General features: G+C 37.9%; 3 gene segments (V, D, J or C); all 3 read right to left on the bottom strand.

Annotated features, from left to right (window-relative positions):
- LOC127157979 (Ig kappa chain V region 3381-like) overlaps positions 1-25,194 on the bottom strand; it is a 55,496-nt gene that overhangs the window by 12,925 nt on the left and 17,377 nt on the right.
- LOC127157974 (immunoglobulin kappa variable 1-27-like) lies at positions 3,998-4,734 on the bottom strand. The segment is given in 2 exon segments: positions 3,998-4,533; positions 4,632-4,734. Coding segments are annotated over 2 exon segments (372 nt in total).
- On the bottom strand, positions 22,538-23,221 carry LOC127157972 (Ig kappa chain V region 3547-like). The segment is given in 2 exon segments: positions 22,538-22,872; positions 22,975-23,221. Coding segments are annotated over 2 exon segments (369 nt in total).

Genomic DNA, 25,194 nt, shown 5'->3' with positions numbered 1-25,194 from the left:
AGTCATTTCTGCAAAAGGATTCCCGACCAAGTATTGAGTGCATAACTGAACATAATTATTTGAAGGTTGACTTTTTTTGTATTAAAAACACTTTTCTTTTATTGGTCGGATGAAATATGCTAATTTTTTGAGATAGGAATTTTGAGTTTTCATGAGCTGTATGCCAAAATCATCAATATTAAAACAGGCTTGAAACTACTTCAGTTGTGTGTAATGAATCTAAAATATATGAAAGTCTAATGTTTATCAGTACATCACAGAAAATAATGAACTTTATCACAATATGCTAATTTTTTGAAAAGGACCTGTATAAGTAATAGGAGAGCAAAGTCTTTTGTGTCATCTCATTTTGGAGGCTGCGCCCTCCGGAGGTCACATTTGTAGTTTGCATATCATCAATGATGTCTTATTTAAGAAAAGTAAACATAATGAAATGGACGGTTATTTCTTGTGAGGCGAGGTTACTTTTCTTAAATGAGACTGTCCTGATGACATATGCAGCCTTCAAATGCAACATCCGGAAGACACAGCCTCCAAAATAAGATGAATCTTTTGTCATTAGGTGTGTTCGACTTAACACAGCACTGCACAGCTTGATCAAATTCTGACTTTAAGCAGTGCATGCCGGTTAGAAATTTTGTCCAGTTTGAGACAGCTCAGTAACCCAACACTGGGTCAAATATGGACAAACCCAGCGTTAGGTTATTTTAACTCAGCCAGTTGGGATAAATTTTTGACCCAACATGCTCGGTTGTTTTAGTTAACTCTATTACTATTGTTGGCTTAAAAGGAACCAAAAATAAGTTGGAAATTAAAAAGCAGACTACAGGCAACAGTAATAATCAAAACGTGAACGTTTATTAATAAGTGAAAACACTATGCAGCGTTTTCAACATTGCATACATTTAAATTAGTTTAACAAGCATTTTAGGAATGAAAATACAACATTTAAAAGTAATATTTTAATTGAAGTGTATTAAACGGAGGCTCGCTCTGTCCTGAAGAAAATGAATGGGTTGTTTCGTCGGAGGGAGGGGAGGGGTGTATAGTTTCAGTGATCAGTGAGATTGACTCAGCCACTAACCCAACAGCTGGGTTACACAAAAACTACCCAACATAATGACCCAACAGGCAAAACCCAGAAAAAAAAAAAAAAACAACCCAGTGTTTTTTAGAGTGTAGCCGTGCTTCAAGTCGAACACACCGATCTCAACATGGCCGCCACTATAGAGGCACATCCCTGATAGCACACGTGCATCACACAGACGTCTATTTGAGTGTTTGCTAATCTGCAATATGTCTATTGGACGTTACTATCAGATGTCAAATAAACGTATATTCTTTAAGATTTATGATTTAGAATGTACTTAGAATGTACTGACATCTGAAAGACGTCTGTCAGACATTACACAGCAGATGCTTTCCAGATCAAGAGATCTTTAACAGACATCTTGCAAATGTACATGTGCTATCTGGGATAAGATACTGGATTCAGCTGCTCCAGTTACTGTATGTCAACAGAGCCGCCATCTTGAATAGTTCTGTAGTTTCCAGCTAAGATTAATGACTGCTGTACACACAATACACTCAAAAAAATATTTCAGCCCTTAACTTAATTCAATTACATACAAAATTTCCATGCATTTAGATTACGTAGTTTTAATTTAAACAAATCAATTAAACTTAATGTGATTCAAATGCATCAGTCTTACGTAAATGAAACAGGTAAAGTTGATGTAATAGTTCCCAGTGTTAAACAAACCCTGCTCAGTGTTCATGTGTTTCCACACTACAGAGTGTTCAAGTAGCATTGACACAGTGTTGGAGTTAAGGAGATCATTATGTCACGATTGACCAATAATGATGAACACCTGCTGTTTAGAAGCAGAATCACCGAAGGAAAGAGAAACACAAGAATCAGACACAGCCAAAGAGAAAATGAACTTAAATAACTGAAGACATTAAATCTCTGATTAAACAACTCCACAAACAACATTACAGTTTGACTTGATTTCTGTCATATATCTATAAATATTATTTCAGAACATCTAAACAGAGGTTTAGATGTTTTATTTTTTTAAAGTTTCAATTGACCTCACCATCATGGCGAACAGGGTTTACTTTAGTTGGACTCTTGACTTCTGATTTTTTTATGTTAATTTTTTTGGCTGCTGTAATTATGTGTATGAAGCACATTTATTACAACAAAATAAAAAAAAACAAAAAGAAGTCTGATTAGGTGTTTTTGGTTAATTTTTATTGTTTGTTAAATCATTATCATCCAGTGGCATGATGCACTGATCTCATGTAGTGGTTAGTCTATTATTTTCATAATGTTTACAACAGGTGTATGAACTATTATGGATGTTTATCTTATACACTAAATCTTGAAATCTACAGCATCAGTTTGACACACACAGACATCAAGAATCAGCATATGAATCTCAACAATGGTGACATTCAACAGCTGCATGCTGGGTAGCAGCAGAGTACAAATCTCACCCATGACTCCCAGCATGCAGCTGTTGAATGTCACCATTGTTGAGATTCAAATATTTCTGAAACAGGGTGGACATGTGTCTCATTTTAATTCTATTATTTAACAGTAACTGTTTTAGTATCACCATCTGAACAAAACACTTCACTAAATTTTTTCCAAAGGTACATATGAGAGAAAGACGACTGTTTAGGACAAAGTAATTCAACAAAATAAACTGACTTATAAATACTCATCACCACGTATGAGAAAGAGAGCTGACAGAATGTAGACACATCTGAGTTGTTATCCCTTATTGGTTGTATAATTTCCTTACAGTGTTTTGCAGAATTGTGCAATGCTTAGAAATAGTTTGAATTAAATGTTACAAAAAGTCTCTTTTTGTTATAAATAAGCCACACTGTCTGTGGATTTTTGTTGGTCGTATTAAAGCCCGGTGGCGTCTCTAGCAGTGACTGTGATGTGGTCGCTGTTCATGATCTACAAACTCCATCTTTCCCAGCTCCCTTTCATGAAAAACTTCCTCTCTCTCCACCTCAGCCCCACAAAACCACACTGCTGGTGTTAGTGAAATACTGGACGAGACTTCAGAAACTTTTCTTTCATGATTTTATGCAGGTCTCCATTACAATGTTAGATACAGTTATTCTTCCAGTTCTACTCTGGTCCTGCATTGATACAACACAAAAATGACAAGACTTGTGTAATGTGAGCAGTAGTGATTCATGTAGTCATAGAGTTGTGTTGTGAAGACTCAATCTGGAATTTGTCAAGGCCAGAGCAAAATTTTAATGATGCAAACAGTCCAGATCCTGATGAAACAAAACATCCTCAAACCATCAGACTAACAACTGTGTTTGACTGCTGCTATGAGGTTCTTCTTATGAACTGTGTTTGATTTTTGCTAAACATAATAGCAGGAACATCCAGTTTCTTTTTCTTTCTTTCTTTCTTTCTTTCTTTCTTTCTTTCTTTCTTTCTTTTCTTTCTTTTTTTTTTTCTTTTTTTTTTTTTTAAATGTGAAAATGAAATGTGTTTTTGGTCTCATAGTCTGACTGCACAGGCACCATATACAGTGTGTATTTTGATCCTTTGTATTTTAATTTTTAAATGTAATAAATATTAATTCAGTTTTTGACTGTAATGCTGTGGACAACAGATGATATTTTGTGATGTCGAATATCAAACTTTTATTCTCTTCAGCATCTATAATGGTTAAACTAACTGCTATACAAGTCAAAGTCCACGTTGTACAAGACAGATAAACTTTATTTTAAAGCCCAATTCTCACAGTTAAACAACTATTAACTACAACATTTGGCTGAATAAACTCCTAATTTGCTGCTAATTAATAGTTATGTGGTAGGATAAAAAGGATCTAAAATATGGTCATGCAGAAAAAGGCATTAATATGTGCATTATTAGTACCAACGAACAGCCAATATGATAGTAACATGCAAACTAATTTAATTTATTTTATTTTGACTGCAATGCTTGTTGAGTGTCAAGCCTTTTTTGTTCATTCATTATAGTGATTAAACTAACCAGTACAGACTGAATTTATTATTACATAGTGTTCTGCATTGTAATATAGTGATCTACAGACAAGAGTGATTGAGTTGATTCACACCCATCAGCAGCTGCAGTTTCTCTCATCTGTATCAGTGCAGTCACTGTGACTCTGACTGACAGAGGTTTTTGTACGACTCTTTATCACTGTGTGAACACCCTAGTGCTACCTGGGTAGTGAAAACTCTGACAGTAATAATCTCCTGTATCTTCAGTCTGGACACCACTGATGGTCAGAGTGAAATCACTGTTAGATCCACTGCCACTGAATCTAGATGGAGTTCCAGTGTAACGGCTTGATGTCTCATATATGAGGAGTTTAGGAGCTTCTCCAGGTTTCTGTAAGTACCAGGCTAAATAATCACCATTATACACTCCACTGCTGACTTTACAGTTTATTCTGACTTCTTGTCCTTGAGCTGCTGTTTTTGATGGACTCTGAGTAACAGTGTACTGTCCTCTACACTCTGAAAGAAAGGGAAAAAAGACAAGAATTAAAATGATGTATATTTCACATTTTAAAACAATTACTGTAATTGTTGTTATAAAAGGTTTTATTACAAACCTTGAGCAAACAGTGTGAGTGTCCAGATGAGGATGATGATGTTGTTCATTGTTGTTGTTTTGTCTTGTGTGATGATGAAGATTCTGTTCTGTTCTGCTCTCAGTCATGAAGTGTTAAACTCACAGCACTATAAACACTCTCAGAGCACTGAAGCATGTGCTGACAATGCAAAGAAGTGGGCAGGATTTACAACAGCCTGAGCTGCTAATAAACTCATATACACTAATATATATCTAATACATTTATAATCTCACAAATATAATTCTTCATTAACAATTTTTAAATTATTGTATGATGACTTAAAGGTGTAGTTCACTTCCAGAACAAAAAATTACAGATAATTTACACACCACAGATGTTCATTCCTTTCTTTCTTTAGTCGTAAAGAAATTGTTTTTTTTTTGAGGAAAACATTTTAGGAATTTTCTCCATATAGTGGACTTCTATAATCTGCTTTGAAACTTTATTTTGGATCCCTGATAATACAGATTTACTGAGATAAAGTTGAGTAATATCAAAGTCCCTTTAAGGTAAGTAATTTCACTCGTCCATCTTTGAAACAGGCATGCAAGTGCAGCTCTGTCTCTTTGAATGGGGAAACATAAAATTCTCCAAAACTGTTCACCAAGCTTAAGATTAAATTTCAAATTGAAAATCATCAATAAAATCTCACAATAACCGTCTAAAAAAATGTTGTTTCTTATGCTCAAATAGTGTTAAAAAGGTTATTTTCCATGGCCAGACCAGCCAATGAGCCAAATTGAGAAGGCGGGACTATTCCCGGGACTATTCAGTTTCTCACATTCATAAGTAATCTCATTTCGGAGGCTGCGCCCTCCGGAGGTCACATTTGTAGTTTGCATATGTCATCAATAATGTCTTTGTAATAGTGATGGGAAGTTCGGATCATTTTACCGACTCGGACCTTTGAGTCTCGTTCAGCAAAATGAACGAATCTTTTTTCGAGTCATTTCGTTCATTTTGTTCATTTTAGCAAAATATAATTAAAATGTTACGTTTTACCTCCCTCACACATCTACTGCTTACACAAACGTTGATCACACTACAAACAAAACAAAACTATAATGCTATAAGAAACAGAAAATAATAATTCATTGTTTACCTGGGTCTTTAGTCTATGATTCGCTCACCTCGCCTCTTATCTGACAAGTTTTCGGGTTTGAGTCGTTCGTTCATCACCTGACAGCCCAATTAGCTAACCAACGCAGCCTGAGCCGGAAAGAGAATTGATTAGTTCATCTTTTGAGTCTTCGGGTTTGAGTCGTTCGTTCATCACGTGACATCCCCGTAATGTTAACCTATGCAGCCTGAGCCGGAAAGAGAATTGATTAGTTCATCTTTTGAGTCTTCGGGTTTGAGTCGTTCGTTCATCACGTGACATCCCCGTAATGTTAACCTATGCAGCCTGAGCCGGAAAGAGAATTGATTAGTTCATCTCTCGAGTCCTCGGGTTTGAGTCGTTCGTTCATCACGTGACATCCCCGTAATGTTAACCTATGCAGCCTGAGCCGGAAAGAGAATTGATTAGTTCATCTTTTGAGTCTTCGGGTTTGAGTCGTTCGTTCATCACGTGACATCCCCGTAATGTTAACCTATGCAGCCTGAGCCGGAAAGAGAATTGATTAGTTCATCTCTCGAGTCTTCGGGTTTGAGTCGTTCGCTCATCACGTGACAGCCCCATAAGGTGAACGAACGACTCTAAAACAGTTGAACTAATTGCAGTACAGAACCTAATAGGATGTTGCGCTTGCGCGACTGAACGAATCACTCCCCGAGGTGACTCGTTCGTCCCGAGTCACATTAAAGATTCGTTCAAAATGAACGAATCGTTCAAGAACGACCCATCACTACTTTGTAACGGAGTGAATGAGACGAGAGGCGAGCGGATCCATATGCACGCTTTTATTAATAGGACAAGACAGATACATGGTCAATGCAGGCAGGGTCAGACGAACAAGCAAACAGGAACAACGCAGGCTAAGCACAGTGGGAGTCCGTAAAACAGGCGAGAGTAAAACCAGGGGCGAACGGTATCCGAAACGGGGCAATCCAAGAGAATAATCCAACAATCCGAGCGATAGTCCGAAAAGGTAGGTGGCAGACAAACGTAAACAAGATGACCAGGCAGGAACGTAAACACAGGGAACTAGGATACAAGGAAACTAGGAAACGCTAACAATCACAACAATCCGTGAAGTGCACTAGAAAGGTCCGGGGCTTTTATACAGTCTCTGATTGGACGCGGGTGACACGAGTGGTGGCTGATGGGTAATGAAGTCCGGGGTGGAATGCAACAGACTGTGTGTGTAAGTAGAGTGAGGGCGACATCTGGTGGTGAGCGGTCCGCAGCTCACCGACCAGATCCGTAACATAGCCCCCCCCCAAGGGGCGGCTTCCAGACGCCCCAATAGAAAACAGTCCAGGGGAGCGGTGGGGGGGGCCGGGAGACTGAGGCAGAACCGGCAAGGCAGATGCCTTCCCAGGTGGAGCCGGAGGCAGAGCGTGAGGCGCGGGCGCCCTCCAGGGCGGAGCAGCCCTCCAGGGCGGAACAGGAGGCGGAGCAGGAGGTGGAGCAGCCCTCCGGGGCGGAACAGGAATCCGCGTCACGGTCTGGGACCTGGTGAAAGCAGGGACAGAGGAGGCAGACAGAGTAGGGGGAGAAGGCGCAGCAACCCTCCAGGGCGGAACAGGAGGCGGAGCAGGAGGTGCCGCAGCCCTGCGGGGCGGAACAGGAGGCGCAGGAGCCCTCCGAGGCGGAGCAGGAGGAGGAGCAGCCCTCCAGGGCGGAACAGGAGGCGGAGCAGGAGGCGCAGCAGTCCTCCGGGGTGGAGCAGGAACCTGCGTCATGGTCTGGGACCTGGGGAAAGCAGGGACAGAGGAGCCAGACAGAATAAAGGGAGAAGCAGAGAGTTTAAAGGGTAACGCCCCCTCCATAAGAGGTTCTACAGCTGACGCTGACACCTCTGGAGGCATTGGCGCAGCTTCTTCGACGGGGAAGGCCTCTGGAGCAGACTTGAGACCAGACGGGAGCTCTGAAGCAGGCTTGTGATCAGACGGGAGCTCTGGAGCAGGCTTGAGATCAGATGGGAGCTCTGGAGCAGGCTTGAGATCAGACGGGAGCTCTGGAGCAGACTGGTGAACAGACGTGGCCTCAGGGGTTGATTTGTGAACAGACATGGCCTCAGGGATTGACTTGGGAACAGACGTGGCCTCAGGAGCTGACTTGTGAACAGACGTCAGGGGCACAGTGTGCAGCCCACACACACCAGATGGCAACCGCCATTAAAGGAAGAGCAGCAGCGGAAGGTTGTGGTGGGTCCAGTACGCTGGCTATCATGATAGGCCGTGATCGTGGGGTGTCTGATAAGAGGTGACTTGACCTAGGGTCGTCGGACGGGGCATGACCTGACTCTGGGCCGTCGGACGGGGCATGGTAAGGCTCTGGGGGGTCAGACGAGACGTGATGTTGCTATGGAAGGTCAGACGAGACGTGACTTGGCTCTGGAACAGCAGCAATAACTTCATTTGGCTCATGAAGATCAGCTGTGGTTTGACTTGGTTCGTGGAGATCGGCTGTGACTTGACTTGATGCATGAAGATCAGTAGTGACCTGATTTGACTCATGGAGATCAGCGGTGACTTGACTTGTCTCATGAAGATCAGCAGTGACTTGATCTGACACGTGAAGACCAGCGGTGACTTGAACTGGCTTGTGAAGATCAATGACTTTACTTGACTCAGGAACCACGGCTGTAACGTTGCTTGACTCAGGAAGAGCGGCCCTGACTTCACTTGGCTTGTGAAGGTTAACAATGACTTTACTTGGCTCAGGAACGACAGCCTTGAGGTTGCTTGACGCAGAAACGACAGCCTTGACATTGCTTGACGCAGGTACGACAGCCTTGACGTTGCTGGACTTGGAAGCTTGACTGGACTTGGAAGCTTGACTGGACTTGGAAGCTTGACTGGACTTGAAGGCTACAGCTGTAGCCTGACTTGACTCTGGGGCAGCGGCTGAAGCTTGACTTGGCTCTGGAATAACAGCAGCAGCTTGACCTGGCTCATGAGGATCTGCTACAACCTGGCTTGACTCATGGAGATCCGCTGTACTGGGACTTGACTCATGAACAACATGGCTTGGCTCAGGAGCAACAGCTGTCACGTGACTTGACTCAGGAACAACATGGCTTGACTCAGGAACAACAGCTGTAACGTGACTTGACTCAGGAACAACATGGCTTGACTCAGGAACAACAACTGTAACGTGACTTGACTCGTGGGGAACAGCTGTGACTTGGCTTGACTCATGGAGAACGACAGCTTTGGCTTGACTTGACTCAGGGGTAGCCGCCGCGACATGGAGCGCCACTTTAGCTGCCTATACCGTCACTAGGGGTGTGTCCAGCACGTGGGCCATCATGACCACAGGTGGCGTCCGGGTGCGGACCACAGGTTCTGGAATGGCAGCCATATTGTGGAGTGGCTTGGAGACGGCGGCCATCTTGTGCAGTGGCTTGGAGATGGCGGCCATCTTGTGCAGTTGCTCTGGCGTGGCAGCCATCTTGTGCAGTGGCTTGGAGACGGCGGCCATCTTGTGCAGTGGCTCTGGCGTGGCAGCCATCTTGTGCAGTGGCTTGGAGATGGCGGCCATCTTGTGCAGTGGCTCTGGCGTGGCAGCCATCTTGTGCAGTGGCTCTGGCGTGGCAGCCATCTTGTGCAGTGGCTCAGGAAAGATGGCTGTAACTTGACTTGGGACAGGGGTGACAGCTGTAATTAGACTTGACACAGGAACAATAGCCGTAGCTTGCCTTGACTTGGAAACTTGCCTTGACTCAGAAAATACAGCCGCAGCTTGACTTGACTTGGAAAATTGACAGTGAGCCCCACAATTCACAAAAACAAACGTGTGTGTGTGTGTGTGTGTGTATCATGATGATTGAGCTGCACATGAAGATCATTATGAGAAACTCCACAACATCATCCATGAAAAAAGAAGACACCTGAGAGGTCACAGCTAATATATATATTGTTAAATTAGCGTTAAATTAGCACATCACACCAGAATGAATGAGAAATATAGGGCTGAATTATGAAACATTTGAAAGCATTTTAACAAAACTAGTGTGAGTGTTTCTGCTATCAGTGTGTTGAAGTGTTGTTTTCTCTGTCTCTGCTGGAGTTTGTGTTCACTCGAGTGGAATAGAGGTTTTTGTACGACCGTTTCATTAGATTGTATCACTGTGGTGGACTTTCGGTGGAGGAACTAAACTGGTGCTCGGTAAGTCCCTCTATTTTAATTGAAATGCAAACATACAATTTAGTTTGTGTACTTTTTTTTCTTTTTTTTTTAATTGGAACAGAAAAAAATTCTAATAATAATATTTTTGGTAACAGTTTACGGTAACACTTTATTTTGATAGTCCACTTTAGACATTCTACTAACAGTAAGTAACTTTGCAACTGCATGTCAACTAGTCATTAGAGTATTAGTAGACTGTCTGCTTAATATCTTCTAACACTCTTCTAAACTTTGCAAGTATATGTCAATTTATTCTGCTAACCCTAAATCTAACCTACACTGTAAAATCCAATAGTTTACCTTACTTAGATATAATTAGTTATCTTTACTTAGTTGCTATACTTACTAGGTTTTATTAAGTTACAGCTACTTTCAAGCGAGTAAAACAGTTTACTTACTACATTGAGTGAGGCTTACTTAAAATATTCAAGTAGTCACAAAGGAACCAGTGACATTAATAAACCAGTGAGAGGCAGCAGTGCACTAATATGTTGCTAATTTGCAAAATAACAAGAGAAGAAGAAAATAATTTTTTTGAGGTGGCAATTGTTAATCTGCAGTTATTTTTCACTAGTTACATTCACTCATTTCCCAAAGTCATCTTGAATGTTGTTTCAATACAACTATATATTTGAGAGAACATCACATAAGCTGACTTCATAAATTGATGTTGATTTTCGTAAAATGTTGTTTGTGTGTCTTATTTTATTTATTTATTTGTTATTATTATTATTATTATTTTACTTACCATTATAGTGATTAATGTTCCATTTGGTTGGGCACTTGGAGCTTTGCTTTTCTTGTTATAATCTTCTTCCTATTGTTGCAGCAATGCGACATGAAGTCATAATTTTTGATTTCAAGGGAAGTAAAGTAATAAGTAGATTGCTTTTAGAAGCAACCTTGTAATTCTGATATTTACAGTAGAGAAATCTTTTAATTTTTATTGACAATCTTTAGCTAATGTATTTTTTGTGTTTTTTAATGATCTTTTACAGTTTTATTGCTCTTCATAAACACCTTGAGAAACTTCATTGGGTTGAGACAGTCCTTTAATATTTGTGGTGACGTGCTCAAGTAACAAACTTCAACATTCAGCACGTGAATCACAACAATGGTGACAATTAAATTTTATTTATTTTTATTAATTGTGACAATAACCATTGCATTATTTTATTTTCTCTTTTTGTTGTGTTACTACTGACATAAGTCAGTAAATAAAATTAGCAAATAAAAACAACAACAGTAAAAGAAACCAATTGCATAATTTATTCATGCCGCAATGCACTCTGGGAGTCAGTGAGTAGCTATACTAAGTCATGTGTAAGCCTTAAGTAAATGATTAAGTACCCCCTACGGTTCTTTTTTAGTTACTAGAGCTCCCGTGTAAGTAAACTATACTAACTAAGCATTTGTCACTACAACACACTATTCCTATTTCACTTTACTTAGTTTTTTTAAGGCAATCGGTTTGCATGCTTTTTTTTAAGTAAACCCAACTAATTAGATTTTACAGTGTAACAGTCTGCTCTGAGAATTAGTAGACATGTAGTTGCAAAGTTACTTATAGTTATTATAATGTCTAAAGTGGACTATCAAAATAAAGTGTAACCCAGTTTACAATGTTTCATTTGTTAGTTAACTAGTTAACATGAACTAACACTGAACAATTCTTGTAAAATATTCATTAATCTCAGTTGATATTAGCTGCAGCATTTTCTAGTACAGTATTAAGGTCTTTGCACACTGAGTCCGATGTGTATTAATTCATCCGTTGCGAAACAAATTCGCAAAACAATACACAATGGAATCTTTAAACAGTGAGGATGTTTTTGTTGTCCACTCTCTTCTTAAAAGAGAAAAAGAAAGGACATATTTATTCCAATGATAAGATACAGAGAGGAATACTTTTTGTGCGCACCTCCTGAAGGAGCTGCGGGATTATCCCGGGCGATTTAAAGTTTACTTTAGCATGTCAGTAAAATTTGATGTTTTGCTAACGTTACTGGAGCCACATATTATAAAGGATACCACTAATTTCTGTGAACTCAGTGTTCAAAGACCTTTACAGTGCTTTGTGGTGTGAGACGAAGTGAATTGTACTGAATTGTGTGTAAACGAGATTGACATAACGTGAGGTTGTATTTATTTTTTGTGTGTAACACGTGAAAATTTCGGACCTTTAAAATCCAAAATTTCACATGTTAATGTTAATTAATGAACCTGAGATAACATGATCTAACAATGGACAGTTGTACATGTATTAATCAATGTCAGCAAAGATTAATAAATACTGTAACAAATGTATTGCTCATTGTTAGTTAATATTATGTAACACATTAATTACTGTTAACTAATTAACCTTATTGCAAAGTGTTACATTTTTTTTTTAAATATAGTTTTACAGTAAATATTTAATCAAAGATATTGTCGCGTTTTGATGTTCAGAAGAACTGAATTATTCACTATATCTGAATTATGTGGCTCACTCACGATTTTATTGGTTTATCATGTATAAATTATATATGGAAAAAAAACATGAAATGCAAAATGTTAAAATGTAAATGAAGGTACTTTCTGTAGATTGATCAGTGACTTTGAATGTATTTTGCTGATGTTGTGCTTATAATTCAGTGTTTTGAGTTAAATATCTCACCTAACTAAAATGCAAAGACATTATTTAGGGATATAAAAACTACTGGGGTTAAAGCAGTAAATATCTTAACATGTTTTGTTTTAATTTACAAGGTTTCATTGAAATGTATGTAGTGGTTGTGTTTTCTTAGTGTTTGTGAATGTGTTGTGTTTGTCTCCTGCAGCTGGTCCCACAGTGAAGCCCTCAGTGTCTCTGCTGCCGCCCTCTTCTCTGCAGATCTCTGGAGACTCAGCCGCACTGCTCTGCCTGCTCAGCTCTTACTCTCCACAGGGGGCGCAGGTGAGCTGGACACTGGACGGCTCAGAGGTCACCGAGGGGGTTCAGACCAGCGCAGAGAGTGAGCAGGGCGGGCGCTACAGCCGCAGTAGCGTCCTGACCCTCAGCAAAGCACGCTGGGAAAAAGGAGAGCTGTACGTCTGCAGAGTAACACATGATGGAGCTCCTCAAGAGGTCTCGTTCCAGAAGAGTAGCTGTTAGTCTACTCTGAGTGCTGATGTCTCTCTCCTGAAGATGAGGCGTATCTGAGTGTCCTGTGTCAGGCAGGATTCACATGAGTCTAGTGCTGCAGCTGTAGTCATTTACAACTCAATACTGAAAGAGAGCTCTAGTGTCAAAGCACTGGCTGATCTTTCAATCTGCTGTGTTTGCTGTAACATTCAATAAAGCTTCTCAACAAGCTCCATTTGTGTCTGACAACATCATTCAACTAACAGATGAAGATGCATGTAGTGTTTGTTCAGGTGCTTTTCAGAAGCTTGATCAGTAGCAGTAAATGTAGTCAAATAAAGCTCTTGGGGTTTGAACATGGTCTCTGGAGACAGAGCTGCTCTATTCTGAGAGGATCAGAATCACTCCACCCTGACAATGCAAATGGGATTTTCAGCCCACACTCCCAGTGTCACTGTTTGATTGGTTACATGATCTGGACTGAAACAGACCAGTTTCACTTCTGCTGTAGTCAAGCAGCACACAGACAAACTCATATTTATAGGAAATAGTGAATATATATATATATATATATATATATATATATATATATATTCACTATATATATATATGTGTGTGTGTGTTGCAGACCCCGCCCTGGAAGTCTACTCAACAGATGAGAAATGTCTTTTTGGTAATAAAGAAAGAGAGAGACAAGAGTTTGCCTTTAGTCAAGCAGCCTTCTTTGTTGACTATTTCACATAGGAAAAACATGTATCAGTATATACAAGCACTCAGTGGCAACAAATAAACAGTTAAACAAGGTAACAAACGTCTATCCAAGCTTCACACAACTCACACAGCAGACTGGATTCAGGTAAGTAACAGAGGTAAGTAACAACAGTATCTGTTATATTGTATTTCTGTACACACACACTGGCGGTTGATAACTTTAACATTAAAACAACCCATCAATAAATATATTAAAATGCTTATTTTATGTACAGTTACTCATAAACTTGACCACTTCAATATAAGTAATGTAATTATAGTTTTGTTCCTTGACATTTGATCATTTTACTAACCTTTTTTGTAATAAAGAAAGAGAGAGACAAGAGTTTGCCTTTAGTCAAGCAGCCTTCTTTGTTGACTGAAGTCAACATGGCAACTCTTCCCTAAACTGCCACTCAGTATTTAGAAAATGCAACTTTGTTCTCTTTGAAATACACACTCATAACAATAAAGGTATATAAATACATAGAAATAAACATGCAAATAATAAATACAATATGTACAAATGACACACACACACACATATATATATATATATATATTATAATAATCCAGTGAGATTTTTGTGTGGAGCACAGTCTGTTGTCAGACTCCTTGTGCAAACAGAGGTCTGATCTCTCCATCATTTAATCCAGTCTGTCTCAAGAAACAGAAAAAAACGGAGACAGACTAAATCCAGAAGAACTGTGGCAACATCTCCAAGATGCTTTAAGAGACCTACACCTACAAAGCTACAGTACTGTTAAATTTTTTAGGCAGTTAGGCACATAAAATGAGGATGCTGTCAAAAACAATGTCATAAATAGATTTTCTTTATCAATGAACTTCTATTAACTAAAATAAATAAGCATTTGATGTGACCATCCTTTGCATTTACAGCAGCTTTTGCCCTATGTGCACTTGTGCATTTTTCAGGTAGCTTTGCAGGTAGGTTACTTGAAACATCTTGGAGATGTTGAAACAGTTCTTCTGGAGATGTTGAAATCAGATCTCAGTGTGGAGCACTGGCTGTTGTCAGACTCCTTGTGCAAACAAAAATCTCACTAGATTATTACAATTAATGGCAAACAGAATGTTTGGAAATGTAAACCGATATTTTTTACTGGCACACTACAGCAAAAGATAGAAATACATTACTTTAAACAATTTTTTAGCTGGTGAAAATACTAGTGGCCCAAGACTTTTGCACAGTACTGTATATATAAATATACAGTGGGTACGGAAAGTATTCAGACCCCCTTAAATTTTTCACTCTGTTATATTGCAGCCATTTGCTAAAATCATTTAAGTCCTTTTTTTCCTCATTAATGTACACAGAGCACCCCATATTGACAGAAAAACACAGAATTATTGACATTTTTGCAGATTTATTAAAAAAGAAAAACTGAAATATCACATGGTCCTAAGTATTCAGACCCTTTGCTGTGACACTCATATATTTAACTCAGGTGCTGTCCATTTCTTCTGATCATCCTTGAGATGGTTCTACACCTTCATTTGAGTCCAGCTGTGTTTGATTATACTGATTGGACTTGATTAGGAAAGCCACACACCTGTCTATATAAGACCTTACAGCTCACAGTGCATGTCAGAGCAAATGAGAATCATGAGGTCAAAGGAACTGCCTGAAGAGCTCAGAGACAGAATTGTGGCAAGGCACAGATCTGGCCAAGGTTACAAAAAAACATTCTGCTGCACTTCACCATGTGATATTTCAGTTTTTCTTTTGTAATAAATCTGCAAAAATGTCAACAATTCTGTGTTTTTCTGTCAATATGGGGTGCTGTGTGTACATTAATGAGGAAAAAAAAAATGAACTTAAATGATTTTAGCAAATGGCTGCAATATAACAGAGTGAAAAATTGAAGGGGGTCTGAATACTTTCTGTACCCACTGTATATACATATGAAAACATCATAAAAATCCAAAATTAAAACTTAAGATTCAGCAGTTCTGACACTAATTGTATAAGGTTGTAAATTTTTCTGTGGGTCACGTCCAGACAGCATAAGTGACTGAATGCAGTCACATTCAGGGGATGTGAATATGACATATGACAGGGATCATATATTACACCTAAAACATGATTGTGATGATAATGTGTCATTTGTGTTTGTGTTGATCAGTGTTGTGTGATTGTGTTGTAGAGCAGCTGCAGTATCTCTCATCTGTATCTAGCTCTCTACCATTAATTTACAGCTCTTCATTTTTACAGTATGTTACTGTTATTATACCATGTGGTAACTCATTTTATTTTGGAAACCAATTGCTTCAAACAATTTGAATTTTAAAAAAAACTAAAAAAATTAATTCCATAATTACTGTCTTTAAATAAAGGAGCAAAACATCAGTGTTTGTGGCTCATCATTGCCTGAAGCACAAGCTCTACTCTCCAGCACAATGGTGACCCACAAAACTAAATTAAACTGACAGATCTCTCTTGTACAAAAACACATCAGTTAGGCACAATCAAATATTTACTCTCCCTACCAGTTAATGACTTTGCATAATTGTTTTTCTATGAACATTCACTAATATTTTAGTGAAAATAACTTGATTTGCTTGGTAAATCTGACTGTTATGTTTTACAGTATATTACTGTTTTTTTCTTGAATTAACAGTAATCTACTGGCAGCTCGGTTGCCAGCATGTTACTGTTTTTCTACAATGTGTTGCCGTAAATTAATTACAGTTTATTACTGTTAAATTACATTTCATGCTGGTTTTTTTTCCATCGGACATCTTTAACCCTTTAAAACCCACAGCAAAATCCTCAGTTTTAAATGAACACTTATAATGTGTCAACACTACAGAGTGTTTGAGTAATACTGAATTAGTGCTGAAGTTAATGAGATAATTATATGATTGATCACGTTCTGATTGAGCATTAGTGATGAACACCAGCTGTTAACAAACAAAATTGCTGAATGAAAGAATAACACAAGAACAACTGACTTCAGCCACAGCCTTAGATGACATCAACTGAAATAAAAGAGACATTCAATCTCTCAAGATCTGATTAAACTCCTAAAACAGCATTACCAGCTTCAATTATTACCACACTGACTTTATTTCTGTCAGACGTCTACAGAAGAGAGTTGCAGAGGTTTAGGTTGTTTTTTTTTTTCTTTTACTACCACAGTGGAGATCAGTGTTTACTTTAGTTGGGCTGTTGAACCTTGGCATTTTAAGGTTAATTTTAGTTTAGTTGTTGTAATTGTGTATGTTTACAACATGCTTGTTATTACAAAAAAGGAAAATAATAATAGCAAATAAATAAATATGAATGACTACAAAGAAATCTAGAATTGTTTATGGTTTGGTAATAACACAGCTCTTATCCAGTGTCTTTTCTTTTATTGAATATTGATGTGAAATTAAAAAAAAAAAAAAAAAAAACTTTAGCATAATTTAGATACACACATCAAGAATCATTGTATGAATCTCAACAATGGTGAGAACAAGTCATAGGTGAGGTTTTGTAGTGTGCTGATACCCAGCATGCATTGCAGCATGAAGCTTTCGATTGTCACCATTGTTGAGATTCATATGCTGATTCTTCATGTCTCTATTCGATATAAATGCTACAGTAGTTTTAAATTTTGCTTATTAAATCCTTCTTTTCTGGTTACTACATTACCAAAAGATCTCATGCTGTAACACACTTTGTGGGAAAAAAACAACAACAAATAAACACACACCCAAAAACAGACTCTTAATGAATCTCACAAGATTCAGACCCAGTTCAGTAGATGACATTCATGCCCAACTAGACATAGCTGACATCAACTGACCAGCATTGCTGTAACTAATACATCATAAAAACCTAGTTACAGCAAATGTATGTATGTAGAGTCAGGAGCCCAATTAAAGCAAACACTGATCTCCACAATGGTATCGTCAAACAAAACAATAAAACATCATCATCTAAACATCTGTTCATTCTCAATAAGATCTTCTATAGACATCTGACAGAAATAAAATCAGTCTGGTTAGAAATGTGTGAAGTTGGTAAAGCTGTGTGTTGAGTTGTTTAAATGTTCAGTTGATTTCATCTAAGGCTGTGGCTGAAGTCAGTTATATAGTTCTTGTGTTTGTCTTGTTTCTCTTTCAATCAGTGATTCTGCTCATTAACAGCAGCTGTTCATCAGTGTCTGAAGTCACTCATTAGTTTTCATTCTCTCTGTAAGGTGGACTATATTAGTAAACTCATGTAGGGAATAGTGAATGAAGGTGTAGAGTTTGATTTTAAACACAGTCTCTGAGTGTCGATTTTGAACGCTGTTAATTCACGATACATAGCAGCAGGCTACTTTTTCGAAAATGACAAATAATACCCAGAATGCACTGTTTTAATGGAAAACAGCATGTTACTGTCAAAATTTGGCCGTTTTTTTACAGCAATTTTTAACAGTGTACTGTGTGAACAGCCTAGTGCTACCCGGGTAGTGTAAACTCTGACAGTAATAATCTCCTGTATCTTCAGTCTGGACTCCACTGATGGTCAGAGTGAAATCAGTTCTGGATCCGCTGCCACTGAATCTAGATGGTGTGTTTGACTCTTTTTGGTTTGCTGAATGAATCAAGAGTTTAGGAGCTTCTCCAGGTTTCTGTTGGTACCAGGCCATACAAGTACATGAACCTACGCAGCCATTGCTCACTACTGTGTTTGTTTTGCAGTTTATAGTGATTGATTCACCAATCTGAACTGTTTTAACAGAGGGAGTCTGAGTCACAGTCACCTTCCCACTGAAACCTAAAAGCATAGTTAGAGTTAGACAGAGCAGGACCTATGTGTGACATTCACTTCTTATAATAATATCATATTTTACTTTAATGTTTTCATAAATAACATTACCTGGAATGCATATACAGAGTGTCCAGATGAGGATGATGATGTTGTTCATTGTTGTTGTTTTGTCTTGTGTGATGATGAAGATTCTGTTCTGTTCTGCTCTCAGTCATGAAGTGTTAAACTCACAGCACTATAAACACTCTCATGCAAAGTGTCTCTCTATGTAAATGATCTTCATACACAGAACAGGCCGCTGTCAGTCTCAGACCTCAGATCAATTTCTTCATACATGTTCCTGTTTTACAAAACATTTGATGATTTACAACTTTATAGTGAATATAAGCTATGGAAATCAGACAGACACTTTCTACAAGGAGTGTTTGATAGGTTGATAATAAACATAATAATTTTAAAGATCATCTGCTTTCTAAACACATATAGATTCATACACATAAACCAGTTTGACACAATACTGAAAACACTGATAATAGTATTTGTCTCTTATAATAAATTGTGTGTGTAAGTCTTGTAAATTTAATTTAGATTTCATTCAAATTTTTTAGATTTTAATGATTGTTTAGTGGTCTGATAGTTTTGTTTATGGGAGCTTTATTAGATGAATATTAATCTGATTACACCGCGTTCCAAATTATTATGCAAAAGATATGTTTCTCTGATTTTCCTAAATTGACGATGCAAATGACAGTCAGCATAATTTTCAAGTCATCAGTCATTAGAGTATAATTTGAATGTTACTGAACAAACCTCCTAATGATAACAGTATTTTTTCCAAAAATAAAAAACTTAAAATGCACTGTTCCAAATTATTACGCAAAACAGAGTTTCAAAACATTTTATAGGTTGTAAAGAACTGAAAATGGTCATTTGTTGAATTTGCAGCATTAGGAGGTCATATTTACTGAAATCAAAAGCTATTTCAATCAAAAACATCTTAACAGGCCAAGTTACATTTTAACATAGGACCCCTTATTTGATAGCAGCTTCACAATTCTTGCATCCATTGAACTTGTGAGTTTCTGGACAGTTTCTGCTTGAATTTCTTTGCAAGTTGTCAGAATAGCCTCCCAGAGTTGCTGTTTGGATGTGAACTGCCTCCCACCCTCATAGATCTTTTGCTTGAGGATACTCCAAAGGTTCTCAATAGGATTGAGGTCAGGGGAGGATGGGGGCCACACCATGAGTTTCCCTCCTTTTATGCCCATAGCAGCCAATGATGCAGAGGTATTCCTTGCAGCATGAGATGGTGCATTGTCATGCATGAAGATGATTTTGTTACGGAAAGCACGGTTCTTCTTTTTGTACCATGGAAGAAAGTGGTCAGTCAGAAACTCCACATACTTTTTAGAGGTCATTTTCACACCTTCAGGAACCCTAAAGGGGCCGACCAGCTCTCTCCCCATGATTCCGGCCCAAAACATGACTCCGCCACCTCCTTGCTGACGTCGCAGCCTTGTGGGGACATGGTGGCCGTCCACCAACCATCCACCACTCCATCCATCTGGACCATCCAGGGTTGCACGGCACTCATCGGTGAACAAGACTGTTTGAAAATTAGTCTTCATGTATTTCTGGGCCCACTGCAGCCGTTTCTGCTTGTGAGCATTGGTTAGGGGTGGCCGAATAGAAGGTTTATGCATAACTGCAAGCCTCTGGAGGATCCTACACCTTGACGTTCTCGGGACTCCAGAGGCACCAGCAGCTTCAAATACCTGTTTGCTGCTTTGTAATGGTTTTTTAGCAGCTGCTCTCTTAATCCGATGTATTTGTCTGGCAGAAACCTTCCTCATTTTGCCTTTATCTGCACGAACCCGTGTGTGCTCTGAATCAGCCACAAATCTCTTAACAGTACGATGATCACGCTTAAGTTTTCGTGATATATCTAAGGTTTTCATACCTTGTCCAAGGCATTCAACTATTTCACGCTTTTCGGCAGCAGAGAGATCCTTTTTCTTTCCCATATTGCTTGAAAATGGTGGTCTGCTTAATAATGTGGAACATCCTTCTTCAGTAGTTTTTACTTTATTGGGCTCACCTGGCAAACTAATTATCACAGGTGTCTGAGATTGATTTCAGTGATCCAAAGAGCCCTGAGACACAATATCATCCATGATTTTATTTGAAAAACAAAAAAAATGTATCTTTATGACACTTAAATACAATTTGCATAATAATTTGGAACACGGTGTAATATTTACAGAAGATAAAATGAAAGTTCATAGGTTTAATCTATAGATTAAAATATTAAAAACCTGAATATTATTTAAGCAAAATTCAGTTTGCAAGCTAAATAAAATTTTATCGTTATGTCTTCATAAAAGATTATTTGTACAAACATTTATGCACATACAGTATACCGTCAAAATAATCCAAAACTGTTCATAAAAAAAAAAAAAAAAAAAAAAAAAAAAAAAAGATAAAGAAAAGTAAAGTAAATGTAAAAATATATCACTGTGACAGTATGTCACTGGAATTAACAGTTTCCTAAATATAAGCATGTTTGGATTTCTTTATCCATGGCAATGAGTGCTGTACTTCTTCTGAACCATTAAGGAACATTTGTGGCTGTTCTGTAAGTTGCTGTGTTTGTTCACATTATGCATTGATTTAAGGTTTATACAGATTAATGTATTAAGGGACATGTTTGTGTGTATGGATAGTTTTAAAAAAATTATAGGGACATTTTAGAAATTCTACACACATCTTTATATGAGGTCCCAGAACTCAGGCTCATGTTTTATAATCAAATGTCAGTCAGTGAACCATGAAAACACCTGCAGATGGAAGAAATTATGCAACTATGCTGTTTAGTCAAATTATGACCCTTGAACACTGAAACCTAAGATCACTACTGGTTCTCTGTGTGTTGACTCTGTGTGTTAATCTCCTGTGAGGACACTGAACATCTGCTGATGGAGCTGCTCTATTCTAAGAGGAACAGAATCACTCAAATATGAGTTTGACTGTTTGACACTTTTTTTCTCTGAAATTAGTCATACTGACCTCAGCAGTCATACTGACCTTCTGAATGTTTGATCAACTGTTGACTCTGTGATGAGACACAGTGAATGATTCATTCGGATGTGTGTCCTTCAGTATCTGTGTCACTCACAGCTGTTACTGAACAACTCTGACTGATGTTTCTCTGTGCAAGATTCAAATTAGAACTGGTTTTATTTTTAGTTTGGTGCCACAGAAGAATTCACAAGAGCCTCTAATTTTCAAGAGAACCATTTATGTACTGGTGCTTTAAAGATACAACCAATGGTTTTCACACCAGTGCCAGAGGAAACCCTTATCAGTACTACATGAAAACATGCTATCTAAAATTCTTATTGCTACTCATGTTTTAAAGGGTTACAGGAGGGCCAGTGCAGAGTTTGATTCTATTTCTAATCAAGGAAAAACCTTTACAGTTCCAAAAAAATACTTTATGTATCTCCAGCCCTCAGGGCAGAGTTATAGTCCCTAGCATTCACTGCGGCTCAAACTGTTAATTAGAATTATTGTTTTACTGTATTAGTACAGTATGTAGTGTGTAACAGATTTGATGTGCCTTTGAGTTGTGTTAAATAGACATTATGTGAAGTATCTGTCTCCATGTGGTTTGAGTCCTGGACGTCAAGTCACCACTTTTAAGTCAACACTTAACAAAAGGAAAAAATAGTTAAATGGTGTCATCTTGTAATAAGGCACCTTGTAATTTAATGTTACTGACTAACTATATGATGCATTAGTATAATTGTTATCTTATCACTGCATGTTTTGACATAAAGGCAAATATCAAATCATATCGTAAAAAAGAGAATCAATGTTGTATCATATCAGGATGAAACAGCAGCTGCAGTTTCTCTCATCTGTATCAGTGCAATCACTGTGACTCTGACTGATGGAGGTTTTTGTACGACTCTTTATCACTGTGTGAACACACAGCTACCAGAACAGTGTCTACTCTGACAGTAATAATCTCCTGTATCTTCAGTCTGGACTCCACTGATGGTCAGAGAAAAATCTTTTCCATAGCTAGATCCACTGCCACTGAATCTAGATGGAGTTCCTGACTGGAGGCTGTTTATGTAATATATGAGGAGTTTAGGAGTTTCTCCAGGTTTCTGCTGATACCAAGCCAAGTCATTAGAGGTCAGTTCTACATCCAGACTACACTCTATTGTAGCTCTTTGGCCAATCTGGACCGTTTTAACTTTAGGTTGAGTCACAGTGACTCCACTGGATTCTGAAGAAAAGAAAAGAAAACTAATGAATGTGTCAATCTTATTTATAGCAGAATATTGGTACAACAACAGCATAATATTATTGTCAAAAATTGTCATTCCACCTTGAATAAATACTGCAATGGTCCAGATGAGGATGATGATGTTGTTCATTGTTGTTGTTTTGTCTTGTGTGATGATGAAGATTCTGTTCTGTTCTGCTCTCAGTCATGAAGTGTTAAACTCACAGCACTATAAACACTCTCATGCAAAGTGTCTCTCTATGTAAATGATCTTCATACACAGAACAGGCAGCTGTCAGTCTCAGACCACAGATGAATTTCTTTATACATGTTCATGTTCTAAAAAACAATAGAAGTTTTAATACTTTGTGATGAATATGAGCTATAGAAATCAAACGAACACTCTGTACAGAGCATGTTTGATTATGTTACTGGGTTGATAATAAACCTAATAATATTAAAGATCATCTGCTTTCTAAATGAATCTAGATTCATACATGTAAACCAGTTTGACATGAGACAGAAAACTGAGGTGATATTCCTATTTGTATCTTATAATAAATGAGTATGTGTGTACGTCTTTTACATTTATTGTGGTATTAATGTTTTGCTGTCAATCGTTCAGTATCTTTTGTGATTTAATCGTTAAATGTTTATATTTAAAAGTGTTTAGTGATGGTTTGGTGGTCTGGTCATTTTGTTTATGGGAGATTTATTAGATTAATATTAATCTGATTAATATTTACAGAAGATAAAATAAAACCATATATGAGTGAAATGTTCTTTAAATCTATAGATTAAAATTTTAAAAGTTGTTTTAACTTACATTGGATATTATTTAATCAAAATCAGTTAGCAAATAAAATAATATATTTTATCTTGATATCTTTGACTCATTTTTGTCTTTTTGAATCAGAAAAGGTCACAGGCCTCATTTCTTATGTGTGCAAAATGTGTTTTGTTTTTACAAACATTTGTGCACATACAATATGAAAATAATCCTACATTGTTCATAAAAATGTAAAGAAAAAGAAAAGTAAATGCAAAAATAGATCACTGTGAAAATATGTCACTGGAATTAACAGTTTCCTGAATATAAACATGTTTGGACTTTCTTGTCCATGGTGATGAGTGCTGTACTTCTTCTGAATCATTAAGGAACATTTGTGGCCGTTCTGTAGGTTGATGTGTTTGCTCACATTATGCATTGATTTAAGGTTTATAAAGATTAATGCGTTAAGGAACATTTTTGTGTGTATGAATGGTTTTATAAATTGTTTGTAGGGACATTTCACAAATTCTACACACATCTATATAAATGAGGCCCCAGAACTCAAGCTTATATTATATAATCAAATGTCACTTAGTGAACCATGAAAACACCTGCAGATGGAAGAAATGATGCAACTATGCTGTTTAGTCAAATTATGAACATCAAACACTAACACATTTCCTATCACTATTGATTCTCTATGTGTTGACTCTGTGTGTTTTACTGTATCATGAATCTCCTGTGAGGACACTGAACATCTGCTGATGGAGCTGCTCTATTCTGAGAGGAACAGAATCACTCAAATATGAGTTTTACTCTTTGACCCTTTATTCTGTGAAATGAGTCAGTTGAGTTGGACTAATGGAGAGATGTTTGTTCATATTCATCAGTTCACACTGAGACTCTCAGCAGTCATACTGACCTTCTGAATGTTTGATCAACTGTTGACTCTGTGATGAGACACAGTGAATGATTCATTCTGAAGTGTGTCCTTCAGTATCTGTGTCACTCTCAGCTGTTCCATGCAGCAGTTTTTAATTAATCTGTAAAAATAATATCCCCTTTTTCAAATCGAGCCATTCTCAGATGCCTGTCATTGTGGCGTCACACCAACAGATGCCGCTCCCACGATAGTTGATTGACATGAGCGATTTACCTTGAATCAGCTGTAACAGTCCGCCCTCTTTGTTTCGATGCCGGAGCAGGGATGTAAGTTAGACAAGAATATCTCTGATTGAGCGATTGAGGTGTTGTGTTGCTGGATGTAATAATGAACATAGTGGTCGTCATTTACTCCCGACATCTGAGCCGCTGAAGATGCAGTGGATTACGTTTGTTTGTGAAGGGAATGCACCTCCCGATCTACATATATCCATCTATGTTCGCGCAAATCATTCATGATCCAGCTTCACTTACAGCAGAAGTGAGTACACAGTAAAATCCCCAGAGTAAAATCAACTCTATTCAGAGAACATTTGGTCCCTCTCTAAATAGAGTTAAATTAACACTGAAGCAGCGTTAAAGTTAATGAGATAATTAAGTGATCAATT

Source organism: Labeo rohita, unplaced genomic scaffold (assembly GCF_022985175.1).
Source record: "Labeo rohita strain BAU-BD-2019 unplaced genomic scaffold, IGBB_LRoh.1.0 scaffold_129, whole genome shotgun sequence".
In the NCBI taxonomy this organism is placed as follows: Eukaryota; Metazoa; Chordata; class Actinopteri; order Cypriniformes; family Cyprinidae; genus Labeo; species Labeo rohita.
Note: the sequence above shows the minus strand (reverse complement) of the source record. Positions and strands in the feature narration are given on the sequence as shown.